This window comes from Carcharodon carcharias, chromosome 23 (assembly GCF_017639515.1).
Source record: "Carcharodon carcharias isolate sCarCar2 chromosome 23, sCarCar2.pri, whole genome shotgun sequence".
Taxonomy (NCBI): Eukaryota; Metazoa; Chordata; class Chondrichthyes; order Lamniformes; family Lamnidae; genus Carcharodon; species Carcharodon carcharias.
Window position 1 is genome coordinate 44,775,077 of NC_054489.1, and position 14,838 is coordinate 44,789,914.

Below are 14,838 nucleotides of genomic sequence, written 5' to 3' on the forward strand. Positions count from 1 at the left end.
GGATGTGTTTTAGTATTTTTGATTTTTTTTTACACTTTAATGAAACACATATAAATATGGCATTTCATTTCTCCCAGGCAGGAAGTGTCATAAATGCTTTAATCACGGAAAATAGTTAATCTTCAAGGAAATAATACATTCTGGAAGAATTTGTGATTTTTAAAAGACTGTGTCCCTTAAAGGGTTAATGCAAAGAACCAGGTTGCTGCTGTGCCTGGAAAATACAGCATTTTTATAAGAAAAGGTAATTAAGCAGTTTTAAAGAAGCTGGAAACTTCTTGACTCCAGTGAACTGTTTACAAGAGATGTTTGTTAATGGCTTTGAAAAAGAAACCATGCTTTGAAAACAGTGTTTAAAATCAAGTAGACTGTTTTGCTTTGGAGGAAAACAAGGATCAACTGCTTGAGTAAAGACGAAGACAACTCCTGAAGCTTCAGACCCAGTCCAAAGCAAACAGTGAATGGATGTTGCTCCGAAGTCGCTTTACGTTCTGAAATCTACTGACTGCAGGTTTTCCTCGAAGCCTGCCTGAGAAGGAGTGCAAGAATCATCGATTGTTTCCCAGACCAATGCTGAGAAACCAACCATATAACCCGGGCACCATTTTAAGGACTCCTCCATCTGTCCTTTTCCCTTGAACCATTTTAACCTATTGACAGAGTTCCTCCATAGAGTCATAGAGGTCTACAGCACAGAAAAAAGCCCTTCGGCCCATCGAGTCTGTGCCGGTCAAACAAGTACCTAACTATTCTAATACCATTTTCCAGCACTAGGCCCATAGCTTTGTATGCCATGGCATCGCAAGTACACATCCAAATACTTCTTAAATGTTATGAGGGTTTCTGCCTCTACCATCCTTTCAAGCAGTGAGTTCCAGATTCCCACCACCCTCTGGGTGAAAAAATTCTTCCTCACATCCCCTCTAAACCTCCTATCCCTTAGCTTAAACCTATGCCCCCTGGTTATTGATCCCTCCACCAAGGGGAAAAGTTCCTCCCTGTCCATCCTATCTATGCCCCTCAATTTTATACACCTCAATCATGTCCTCCCTCAATCTCCCCTGCTCCAGGGAAAATAACCCTAGTCTATCCAATCTCTCCTCATAACTAAAACTCCCAAGCCCAGGCAACATCCTGGTAAATCTCCTCTGCACTCTCTCTAGTGCAATCACATCCTTCCTATAATGTGGATTCCAGAACTGCACGCAATACTCTAGCTGTGGTCTAACCTGTGTTTTATACAGTTCCAGCATAACCCCCCCTGCTCTTGTATTCTATGCCTTGGCTAATAAAGGCAAGTATCCCATATGCCATCTTAACCACCTCATCCACCTGTCCCGCTACCTTAAGGGACCAGTGAACATATGCACCAAGGTCCCTCTGATCCTTGGTACTACCCAGGGTCCTACCATTCATCGTGTATTCCCATGCCTTGTTTGTCCTGCCCAAGTGCATCACCTCACACTTATCTGGATTAAATTCCATTTGCCACTGATCAGCCTATCTGACCAGTCCGTCTATATCCTCCTGTAATCTAAGGCTATCCTCCTCATTATTTACCACCCCACCAATTTTCGTGTCATCCGCGAACTTACTGATCAACCCTCCTACATTGAATTCTAAATCGTTTATAAATACCACAAACAGCAAAGGACCTAACACCAATACCTGTGGAACCCCACTGGACACAGGCATCCAGTCACAACAGCACCCCTCGACCATCACCCTCTGCTTTCTGCAACTCAGCCAATTCTGGATTCAGTTTGCCAAATTGCCTTGGATCCCATGGGCTCTTACCTTCATTATCAGCCTCCCATGCAGGACGTCCAAGTAGACAACGTCAAATGCATTGCCCTCATCTACACACCTGGTCACCTCTTCGAAAAATTCAATCAAATTGATCAGACATGACCTCCCTTTAACAAAACTGTGCTGACTGTCCTTGATTAATCCCTGCCTCTCCAAGTGTAGATTAATTCTGTCCCTCAGAATTGCTTCCAGTAGTTTCCCCACCACTGAGGTTAGACTGACTGGCCTGTAGTTCCCTGGTTTATCCCTTCCTCCCTTCTTGAATAACGGTACTAAATTGGCTGTCCTCCAGTCCTCTGGCACCTCTCCTGTGGCTAGAGAGGTATTGAAAATTATTGTCAGTGCCCCTGCTATCTCCTCCCTTGCCTCACTCAACAGCCTGGGATACATTTCATCCGGGCTTGGAGATTTATCTACTTTTAAACCTGCCAGATCACTTAGAACCTCCTCCCTTTCTATGCTAATTTCTTTAATTATATTACAGTCCTTCTGCCTGATTTCCATACCCACGTCATCCCTCTCATTTGTGAATACCGACACAAAGTATTTATTTAGATCCCTACCTATGTCTCCCGGCTCCACACACAAATTACCAGTATGGTCCTTAATGCGGCCTACTCTTTCCCTAATTATGGATTTACCCTTAATGTAGTTGTAAAATAACTTGGGATTTTACTTTATCTTACCTGCCAATGTTTTTTCATGCCCCCTTTTTGCTCTCTTAATTTCCTTTTTAAGTTCCCCCCTACACATTCTATACTCCTCTAGGGCTTCCGCTGTTTTGAGCCCTCAGTATCTGCCATAAGCCTCCCTTTTTCTCTTTATCCAATCCTGTATATCCCTCGACATCCAGGTTTCCCTGGATTCGTTGGCTCCATCCTTTATCTTTACTGGAAAATGTTGGCCCTGTAGTCTCCCTATTTCATTCTTGAATGAATCCCACTGCTCTGACGCTGATTTACCTCAAAGCTGCTCCCAGTCCACTCTGGCCAAATCATATCTGATCTTATTAAAATTGGCCTTCCCCCAATTTAGAATTCTGATTTCTGGCCCATCCTTGTCCTTTTCCATAACAACCTTGAATCTAATGGAATTATGATTACTATCTGCAAAATGCTCCCCCACTGATACCTCCACCACTTGCCTGGCTTCATTCCCTAAAATTAAGTCCAGGAGCGCCCCCTGTCTTGGTAGGACCTTCTGCGTACTGACTTAAAAAGCTCTCCTGGATGCATTTTAAGAATTCTGCTCCCTCTAAACCAATCACACAATGGCTAATCCAGTTAACGTTGGGGAAGTTGAAATCCCCCACTATTACTACCCTATTATTTTTAGACTTCCCTGAAATTTGCCTACATATCTGCTCTTCTATTTCTCTCTGACTGCTTGGGGGCCTATTGTACACTCCCAGCAATGTGATTGATCCTTTTTTGTTTTTAAGTTCTCCATTTTATTATTTTTTTGTGCATGTGTGTACATTAGGGTATTTAGAGTAATTATTATACTTTCATATTTGCCTTCCTACTTGGCAAGTCTGGTTGTATAATAAGCGAATAATTTTGTTGTTTATTGAAGAAACCTGGGCATTGCGTGGTCATTCTGAGATTAATAGGTAAAGCATGTATTTGGCCATATAGATAACTGGAAAAGTCATTTAAATATATGTTGTGACCCGTGGAATGGTGGAACTAGAGGCAGACAGTGCACTCCTCCCATCCTGGTCGTAACCATTGCCAGAGACAATAAACTTTGTAAAGGGTGGTTGAAAACCTGAGTATTCTTTAAAGCGAAGAATGATCAGATTGGAATCCCAGCATCTCCAAGGATCAGCAGATATTCACTATGACACCACCAAACATCAACAATAAAACTTCCTCTCCATTTAATTCTGTATTTCAAAAAGTATCTTTGTTGCTGATGGCTCCAACTCAGACACCACCTGAAATGCCACTGGGAAATGTGCAATAGTTTAGTCAGTCAGTATCTGAATGAGGAAAAGCTGATTGATGTTTCATCCCTCACAGATCTCACATAATTCCTTATCCCCTGTGGCTTTGTAAAGTAAGTGTTTTACCTTCCAAAGGGATCTGTTAAAAGCATTATATAAATACAAGATTTTGTTGGGAGTGTCAAAGGTTTCTGCTGACATCAAAAAGCATGAGAGAAAAGATTGAAAAATTATTACAGTACCTTAACCACAGTCTTGAAGTACTGGTAGGGTTTCTATCACCTTGTGTTTATCTATACCGTGAATATTGTGCGATAGGTTAATTAATTGTTTTTATTGATGGAGGCCACCTTAATGGATGACAAGCCAATTTGATTAAAATGTGTGGTGGAGGCCCACATTCAGCTTCATCATACAAACTTAATCACAGCAATTTTACTGAAAAGCATCATAATATGGCCAACATATATTTCTTTTATTCTGCTTTTTAAATATCATGTTAGTTCCCTCCTGTTTTCTTGCACATCAAGGATCTTCTTGTCCCACTAGAGCTATACTGCACTAAAGAAGCTAGGATAATCTTGGCTGGGGGTTATTATATTTGAATTTAATTAAACTCTAATTTTTGACCCTTGACTTCTTTGTGACATTTTAGCTAGGGACCCATCCCCAATTTTGAGACTTTCCTCATACTTGAACCTCATTAAATCATAGCACAGAAAATTGCATCATTCAGCCCATCATGCCTGTGCCAGTTCTTTTTTCAGAGCTATCCAATTAATCCCACACCCCATAACCCTGTAATGCTTTTTCCCCTTTAAGTATTCCCTTTTGAGTATTACTATTGAATCTGTTTCTATCACCCTTTCAGGCAATGTTTCCCAGACCTTCATAACTCACTGTGAAAAAAATACCCTCATGTTGCTTCTAGTTCTTTTGCTTACCATCTTAAATCTGTATGGTCTAATTAGTGACCTTTCTGCCACTGGAAACAGTTTTTTCTTATTAACTCTATCAAAGCCCTTCATGAATTTCAATACCTCCGTTAACTCTATTTAACTTTCTCTGCTCTAAAGAGAACAAACCCAGTTTCTCCACATAACCAAATTCCCTCAACTCTGGTATAACTCTTCTTCATCCTTGAGATCTTTCCTAAAGTGCAGTGCTCACAATTGAACTCGGTACTTCAGTTAAGGCCTAACTAGTGTTTTATAAAAGTTTGGCAAACTTTAATTGTGTTTGTAGGCTAAGACTGTATTAATAAAGACAAGAATCCTATCTTTTTTTAACAGCCATTTTAACCTGTATGTATGTATATATACTATATATATATATATACATATATATATATCTCCCTACATTTCTCAGTTCCTGCACCCCCTTTAAAATTGTACCATATAATTATATTCCCTGTTCTCATTCTTCCTACCAACATATATCATTTCACATTTCCATGCATTAAATTTGTCTGCCATGAGACTGCCCATTTCATCAATCTATGACCTTATGTTACTGTCTTTTTCATTGTTTACTACACTTCAGAATTTTGAGTCAGCTGAAAGCTTTGAAATTATGGGCTCTATACCCAAGTCCAGGTCCTCCTTATGTATCTAAAGAATAGTGGTCTTAATATTGCCACCTTGGGATTTGCCCCACCCCATCTGAAGAACAGCCATTCATCGCCACTCTGTTTCTTGTCACATTACATTTCCTATCCACAATGCCCTGTCCTTTTAATTCAATGGACCTTAATTTTGCTAACAAGTCTGTTCTGTGATACTTTAAGTGCCTTTTGAAAGTCCATATCCACAGCATCAATTGCAACTGTGCTTATCCATCCTTTCCATTACTTGGTCAAAGAAAATAATCAAGTTAATCAAATATGTTTTGCCTTGAACAAATCCATCTTGGCTTTCAGTAATTAGCCCATACTTTTCCCAAGTATAGATTAATGTTGTCCTGAACTAAGAATTTCTGCACCACTTGTGGTAGTCTGACTAGCCTGTAGTTTCTGGTTTAATTCATCTCTGTTTTTAAGAACAAGAGTGTAACATTTGCAATCCTGAAAGCCGGTGACAGCACTCCCATATCTGAGGAGGGAGGGTTGGTAAATTGTGGCCAGAGCTTCCGTAATTTCCACTCTTTCTTCTCTCTGTAACCATGTATGCATCCTATCTGGAACAGGTGACTTTTCTACCTTGAGGACTATGAATGTTTTAAGTAACTCTATCTATTTTTAACCTACCAGTATTGCTACAACCTCTTGCTTTTCTGCTACATTGGAAACATCTCTTCTCTAGTGAAGACAGATGTAAAACTCTGCCATTTTAATTTTCTTCCAATCAAATAAATCACTCTTACTCCATTATCAGCTTTCAGAACTTAATGGGATTTTTTTGGCAGCATAGAGAAAGCGTGCAACTGAGATATAAAAGTTTATTTATTACCCAATGGGTTAGTGTTGTAATAATATCACTTTTGTGATGTATTCCGTTCTATAATTCCTAAGAAGACTTGTATATGGTGCTATACCTGGAGTATGTTGTATAGCTCTGGTCACCTAATCAAATAGATTTTCTTCCTGAAAGGTATAGAGCTGAGCAATGTAGATTGTCTGGGTGTCAGGAATTTAAGCTATGAGAGGAGGTTAATGGAGCTTATTTTCTTTGAAAAATAGGAGACTTTAAAATGATCAAAGTGGAGAATATGAAGAGGATTGGCAAAGTTAATCCAGGAATTTTGGTTTACTGTGGTAATCGGGTCAAAGTAACAGGCAATAAAAGTTTTTAAAAATTAGGAGTAAGACAGAAAGTCAGGAAGAGCATTTTTCTCCAAAGAGGAATAAGTTGCCAGGAAGTCTGTTGAAATGGATAATTAAAGACATCTCAGGAAGTAGGCTGATGCCTATCAGGAAAGAGAATGATTTGAGCAATATGGTAAGAAGGTGGGGAGATAGGCCTGAGATCTTTCAAAACTTGGGTGGATTTGTTGGGTTGAATAACCTTGTTCTGCAAAATTCTTACATGTTTCTCAAATTGTGTGTTTATTCATTCTCAGCATTGACTGCTGCAGCTGGACGAGGCAAGCTGGAAGTGTGCAGATTGCTATTGGAACAAGGAGCAGCAGTGTCACAATCCAACCGGCGAGGAATTGTCCCACTGTTCAGTGCAGTGAGACAAGGACACTGGCAGGTAAGTCAATTACCTCCGCCTCTTCTCACCCACTTGTGAGAACTCTTATCATTTTTTTTCTCAAATTGTCTTAAATAGCTGCCCGTAAACGGTTCCATATTGTATGTGTTTGCAGATCGTGGATTTACTGTTAACTCACGGTGCCGATGTAAATATGGCAGACAAGCAGGGTAGGACCCCTCTAATGATGGCGGCTTCAGAGGGACACCTGGATACAGTGGAGTTCTTGCTTGCTCAAGGTTAGCTTCAGAGATTGACATTCTCAAATATCAATGATTTCACAATTCTTCAAATTTTCAAGATATAGAGAATTACTGCAAAAGTATGCATATATAAAGGTTAATTTACACCAAACTATGTTCAGCTCCAAGTTAAATGGGAATATATTAGTGGAGTTCCTGAATGTTTTGTTGCCTCCCAAATCCATGCCCATCTTTGCTGAAACTTCATGTTTGAATCCTTCTGATCCGGTTTCTACCCTGACACAGTACAAAACCGGTTCTTATCAAAGTCACAAATGGTATCCTAAATAATTGTGACAAAGGTAAGCTATCCCTCAGTGTCCTGTCTACAGCCCTTGGGCATGGCTGATAACCCCCCTCCAATGCCTTTCAATATTGTCCAGCTGGATCAGACTGCGCTTGATTGGTCCATTCTTTTCTATTTAATCGAGGGCAGGGAATCGCCTGCAATGGCTTTTGTTCCCACTCCCTCACCATTACCTCTGGTAATTATTTCTTATCTACATGCTGCTGTTTGGTGACATCATCCAAAAACACAGTGTCAATTTCCACGTGTGCGCTGACAGCAACTAGGTGTGCCTCACCATCACCTCTCTCGAGTTCACCACTGTCTCTGAATTGTCAGACTGCTTGTCCGACACCCAATACTGGATGAGCATAAATTTCCCCCAACTACATATTGGGAAACTAAAGCTAAAGGACTACAAACTCTGTTCTCAAGTCAACTACTCCATCCCTTTCCCCGCAGCTGTTTCAGGCTGAATCAGACTATTCGCAACCTTGCTGTGATGTTTGACTCTGCGATGATCTCCCTACCACATAACCACACCGTATCTAAAACTGTCAATTCCACCTCCACAATGTTGCCCAACTTCTCCCCTCAATTTGTGTGAGCCCTGGTTGGTTTCTTTGTGACCTCCGGACAAGACTATTCAATGCCAGCCCTCCCACATTATTCTCTCCATAAACTTGAAATCTTCCAAAATTCTGCTGCCAGTGTCCTAACTTGCAATAAGTTCCTTTCATTCAGTACCCCTGTCCTCGTTGACTTAAATTGCCTCTCAGCTAAGCACCACTTTGATTTTAAATTTCTTATCTTGATTTCAAACCTCTATATGGCCTCACCCCTCCCAATATCTGTAACCTCCTCCAGCCCCACAACTCTGCTCTAAATGTGGCCTTCTGATTTTAATTGCTCCATCATTGGTGGCCTTGTCTTCAGCCCCCCAAGTCCTATGCTCTAGAATCTTTCCCCAAACCATGCTTCCCCACTACTTCTCTTTTCCCCTTTAAAACACTCCTTAAAACCTACCTCTATAATAAATTACCTGCTCTAATATCACTTTACAGGTGACAATATTTATTTTATGCCTCCCTAGTGAAGCATCTTGGGAGTTTTTATTACATTAGATGCATCGTATGTGCTACATAAATACAAAATATTGTAATGAGTTAAGCCAACTTCTTCCCGCCCTCCACCCCATAGAGTATGCCTGCCTCCTCTCCCAAAAGTTTTGACTTTTACTACAGCTCAGTTTCTCAGATATTAAGGCTGGAAGTTTTCTACACTGGTAGAAGTGGGCCAAGCAGGTTGGAAAAATTGCAAAAAATGTCATTGGGCAGGTATTCCTGACATCTTCACTCCTCCCTCTAGCTTTCCCAGGAGTGGGTTGGCAGTGAAGTTGAGAACCCTTTGGGTGAAACGCACAGCCAAATGGGGCAGTTAAAATATCAATGATAAGCTACTTGCAGTGGCTCTTTCCCAATGACACACAGGTCATATGCCATGTCAGCAGCTCAGCAACTTAGAGAAGGTGAGTACACAGCAGGAAGTCATTCAGGACTGAAATGTACATGGATTCAGCAGGTTACAGGGGAAAGCGACAGGCAATTGTAGGGCAGTAACTGCTTGAGGCAAATACATTAGATAGTTTTCAACAAAAGGAGCTTGGTAGCATTTTATTGAGGATACTTGTGCTGGAAACTTCCCAACCAACTGGAGGTGGCTTTGGAGACAGGGTACTTGCAAATTTAGATCGTAAATTGGTCCCTGCCTCTCTGCACTTTTACCGGTAGCAGCTACCCCTCTGGCAGTAGCAGGTAGTCAATTAAGGTGATTAAAAGAGCAGTTAGTCCCAAATGTTCTATTTCAATAATTTTTTAAACAGTGCAAAGGCCCGAAGCTACATCAGTACCTCAGCAACCTAGCTGAGGAGATTGCACAGTGGGAAGCTATTGTCCACTGAAAGTGACACCCAGTCAGCTATATAAAGGGAGAAGCAGCAAGGATGATCTCTCACATAGCTAGAGACCTGGTATTGAGGAATCATCATTCTAAGATGGGTGATATTACACCTATAACAACTGTTATGGGTGTCAATTCAGGTGCTTTGCACCAGCATAAGCTGCCAAGGCAACTGGGCAGTACAGGCTGCTGAATTGAATAGCATATCCTGAGACGGGGGTCCACATATTCAGTGGTTAGATGGATCCTGGGGGTGGAGCAGCATAGCGAGCAACACATCAGCCACAGGCAGGAGAGCAGACTAGAAGCATTGAGTGAAGGACAGGAGGCACAGGAGATGGATCTATAAGAACATAAGAAATAGGAGCAGGCCATTTGGTACCTCAGGCCTGTTCCACCATTCAATAAGATCATGGCTGATCTGATTATGGCCTTTAGCACACTTTCCTGCTTGTCCCCCATAATCCTTGACACCTTGAGTATATTCAATGACCCAGCCTCCAATGCTCTCTGTGGAAGAGAATCCCAAAGGTTAACAACCCTCCGTGAGAAGAAATTTCTCCTCATCTGTCTTAAGTGAGAGACCTCTTACTATTAAACTGTGCACCCTAGTTCTAAATTCCCCCATGAAGGGGGACATCCTCTCAGCATCTACCCTATCAAGCCCCCTCAGAATTTATATGCTTCAATAAGTTCTCCTTTTATTCTTATAAACACTAATGAGTAAAGGTCCAACCTGCTCAACCTTTCCTCAAAAGACAACCCATTCATCCCAGGAATCAGCTTAGTGAACCTTTTGTGTACCACTTCCAATGCAAGTAAGGATTATAAATAGTTGAGCCCCCAACACTGATCCCTGCATTATGTTTACAGTCTATCGAGTTGAAAGTGGTCCATGTTGACTCCCTGATTGTATTATGGTTTTCTAAATGCCCTGCTATTACCTCCTTAATAATAGATTCTAGCATTTACCCTACAACAGCTGTTAGTCTAACTGGCCTACAGTTTCTTGCTTTCTGTCTCCCTCTTCTTGAATAGAGGTGGTACAGCTGCAATTTTCAAATCTGCTGGGACCTTTCCAGAATCTAGGAAATTTTGGAAGATTACAACCAATCCATCTACTATGTCTGCAGCCACTTATTTTAAGACCCTAGAATGAAAGCCATCAGGTCCTGGGAACCAGTCAGTCTTTCTAACAGTTTTCCCTAGTGAGTTTCAAGTATTCTTGGGATTTTTTTGTGTCACAAAAAACATGTTCAACACTTCTGTCATTTCTTTGTTTCCCATTACTAATTATCTAAGTGACCAGTTACTTTAGTTTTTAATTACTCTTTTCCTTTTTAAATACTTGCAGAAACAGTTACAATGTTTTTGTATTTCTAGATAGCTTTCTCTCTTACTCTAATGTCTCCTTCTTTATTATATTTTTAGTTATTCTTTGCTGGTTTGTAAAATGTGTCCAATCCTCTGGCGTACCACTCATGTTGGCAGTTTTGTATGCTTCTATAAACGATAAAAGGAGGAGGAAGAGGACAATCAGCTGGAGCAGTTTACCTGTGCTGACGTGCCTCTGAGGCATCAGCAGATCAAACTGCATGGGGCCGGGGGGAAGGGGGGTGGAATGCTTGAGTCGCCAACATCGAAACACGCTTCAACTGTGGACAGTATGTGCATTATTGCACTCGTGCCATCCACAACCATCCGTTGCCCTGGCACTCCCACTGTAGATTCATACACTGACCCCCTTCCAGCAAACAAAGCTACCCACTGTAAGAAACCATCAAACTATTTCAACTCTTTCTTGGACTCGAACGCAAGTTCTGTCGAAGGGTCATGAGGACTCGAAACGTCAACTCTTTTCTTCTCCGCCGATGCTGCCAGACCTGCTGAGTTTTTCCAGGTAATTCTGTTTTTGTTTTGGATTTCCAGCATCCGCAGTTTTTTTGTTCTCACATTCTCCACCTTGCCTTGTCATCCAAGAGTCCTGTACCACTCCCCTACTTTAACCTAGCCATGTTCAAAGTGGGATAGAAATAAACAGCACCAAGGCACTTCTCATGGAAAAGCACATGGTTCTTTGAAATAAAAGTTTATTATTCATCACTAATATTGGAAGGTGCACCAAAATGAATACTTTTGTGCCAAAAAGCCTATTTCATTGTCTTCTTTCTCTTACTTCTACATGGTGCTGCCCCTGTGGCTGCAGCAGGGTTGGAGGCAGCCTGCTGGTTTCTAGGGTCTGACACGTTTGAGGCCTGTGGCAGGCATCTGCAGGGTTGTGGAGCCTGAGAGGTGTCCACCCCACCTACATCTGTGCAGAGACAGCCTCAATCATGGGATTATAAGTAAGATTTTGTGGGCTGACATTTACTACACAAGGAACGGTGGAGTCGGGGGAGCAGGGAAGTTCAGATAGTTTTATGTTGGTACGGCTCTCCAGACACTGTCCCCACTCTGGGCAAGTTTGCTAATGAGCAGGCTGCCAAGGGAATCAGCAACCCACTCCATGAAGGAAGGCGGCCAATTAATGTTCCACTTGGGGGCCATTTTCAGAAGCCACAGCATTTTTTGCACCATCGGATTGCCCCCCCCTCCCCCAACCCATCCACACCCACTGATTCTGGAACCCAGCAACCACATGGAGGTGACTTCCTGGCAGCAGGCCATAGAGCCATTGGTGCCTTCTCTCATTGGTGCAGTGAATGAGCTATAAGTATAAAACATCCGCAACTATGGTCAAAACCATTCCTGTGGAGGCATTTCCCCTCCACGCCGTTGGCCCCAACAGCCGTGGCTGCTTTTAATTTTGGGTTTTCAGCAGGTTTCTGAGAACACGTCCGTTTTGAGGCACCCTCGTGCTTACCTTTCTACCTCAGTAGTGCCCACCTCTCCCAGTGGGGCCGCTTACCAGTGTTACAGGTCTTCTCATTACGTCTCCTGCCTCACGAGTCCACTGGCTGTGCTTAATTGGGCGAAGAATGCTGGGGCGGTCAATTAGGAGCCCACGTCATGTAACGGGACTTTGACAAGTGCAGATTCAGGGCCCGTGTATGGTCCTGACACCCGTGGGAAAATTCAGCAATATGTCTCTTTCAGAAGGGCCAATGGGAAGAGTCACTACCTGGGGATGCGTTGAGGAGAGTCACCAGTGTCATCATCCCTGTCTACCTGTTCCCTCTTAGCATTTCCCTGCTAGCCAAGTGCGGGACAGCACTTGGCTGCATTTGAATGTAGTGCTTAGCCATCAAGGGTACTGACTGATCAGTGCTTCTCTAGGTCAGTGCCATCATATGAAGGCCCTTGTTATGTGCCTGCATCCATTCATTGTCTGCCATATGTGACTCTCCCTGAGGTTGGCCACTTTTTCACTGAAGCTGTGATCTGGACCCACCAAGTGTGTGCGCACTAGTGGAGGGTGTGAATGAGTCCCGTGACAGTGTTTCCTTCTCCTCTGAGGACTGCACTGCCTTCTCCCTCATCTCTCACTCAGCCTCTGGCAATGCCCCTGCAGGAGGTAAAAGACAATCATCAGTGCTGCACGTAAATGACAGAGAGACCAAACACTAGCATTTCACTGATCACTAAATTTTTCAAATTGGTTAAAAAGGACTCTGCAAATTATAGGCCAGAGCCAGCTGGAAGTGTGCTATATAATCCTTTCACCCAGTGACTGCGACATCCCCTTCTTCCCAGTGGCAATAGCCTACACTGCTGCCATCCTGCCGATTTCCACAGCATCCTCCTCCACTGCTGTCAGGGTGGCTATTGATGCCATTCCAACCATATGTCTGTGCCTCTTCTCGGAGCTTAGGCTCTCTCCTGCTGCAGTGAGAAAAGGCAGAGAGTTATGATTCTTAGGAGTGTTTGCTCAAAAAGTTGATACATTTGGCAGAGGGTCACTGTGGGATAGGAAATGCTAGGTCAGCACTTTGTATATGAGTGCCATTGAAATCTGTGTTCCTGAAGAGTTGAGCTGGAACCTGGGGAGACATGTAGGTGCCTCAAAAGATATCTGTGCCTGAGACTGTTAAGGAGTTGAGAGAGCGATGCCTGCCAACTGAGAATTGCATGGCACTCGTTTTGATCAGTTTCCTGCACTGCTGGATCCACACCATCTGACCACACTCTGGATGCTCATCTCCTCTGCAAGTCCAACCATGCCTTTTTGGTGAGGTTGGCTGGCCTCTTCCTGCCATCTTCTGGAAAGAGCATCTGCCTCTCTGCACACACTGCTTCCAAATCACCTCAAGTGATGTGTCTGTGAATTGAGGGGCTGCCCTTCCCCATCTTCCATCCCATTATCCTTCACCATTTGTGCCTGCAAATGAGCAACCCACAAATCACAGTGATGGCACTGTGAGTACTGCTGGTGTCCCCTTAAATACTTAACTCCATTCGGACTTTTAATGCCTCATCCTGTCTGCACCCTACATGGACATCAATCCTGGAGGTAGCTTCTTAATTGGTTGCCCCCCAAAATTCAGTCAGAAGACCCTCTACTCACATGGCTGGACTGCTGACCCAGAAATAGTTTCGCTGTTTCACCAGGAACTAAGTCCGCAAGATTCCAGCCTAACAGTCTTATCTAAGTGGTAAAATTGCAGCTGGAGTGTGTAGGCTGGCATGGCACCCAATTTTACATCATTGCCTACTATCCCACCCTGGGGGCTCTAAAGTTCCGGCCTACATGTGGGGGGGAGTGCGCCCTCCATAATGGTGGTGTCTGCAAACTCAGCCTTTCCTGAAAACCATATCAGGCTATAGGATATGTTAACATTTGACCTCACCTGCAATGGAATAATTTACTATGCTTGTAGGACATGTCGATTATAAACATTCCATTAGCCAAGAGTCAGATCACATTTCAAATAGCCTGAAAAAGAAGCCAGTAATCAGTGCCCTTGTAAGGGAGGTTAGCAGACATGCTGCAGTAAGGTTCGGCATATTTTCTTAATTGATTTGTTTTTCTGAATAGGTCAGTGGTGCCCAGCTTATGTTAGTGTTTCAGAACCTGAGATAGTACGAAGGTTCAACAGTGTATTTTACGCTGTCTATGATGAATGAAGACCAAGTCAGAAAACGAGATGTCCACCAGATGACACTCATCTCTTAATTACTCTGTATCGTGTGTTCTTTCTGTTCTACAGGAGCAGCGCTTTCACTAATGGATAAAGAGGGATTAACTGCCCTCAGCTGGGCATGTCTGAAGGGTCACTTGCCAGTGGTTCAGTCCTTAGTAGAAAGAGGTGCTGCTACAGACCATGCAGATAAAAATGGACGGACACCTCTGGATCTTGCTGCATTTTATGGTGATGCAGATGTTGTAAGTATCTCAGATATGTAATAATTTAACTTTCCCTAGGTATAAATGTTCATTGTTGTTTATTTTTGGAATCCATGTCT

The 14,838-nt window shown here is 42.7% G+C and overlaps 1 protein-coding gene across 5 annotated transcripts in view; it reads left to right on the forward strand.

Annotated features, from left to right (window-relative positions):
* tanc2a (tetratricopeptide repeat, ankyrin repeat and coiled-coil containing 2a) overlaps nt 1-14,838 on the forward strand; it is a 920,169-nt gene that overhangs the window by 845,878 nt on the left and 59,453 nt on the right. For all 5 annotated transcript variants that reach the window (XM_041217622.1, XM_041217623.1, XM_041217621.1 and 2 more), the window contains 3 exons: nt 6,815-6,948; nt 7,064-7,187; nt 14,583-14,758. In XM_041217622.1, the coding sequence (XP_041073556.1) occupies nt 6,815-6,948; nt 7,064-7,187; nt 14,583-14,758 (434 nt within the window). The remainder of the gene's footprint in view (nt 1-6,814; nt 6,949-7,063; nt 7,188-14,582; nt 14,759-14,838) is intronic.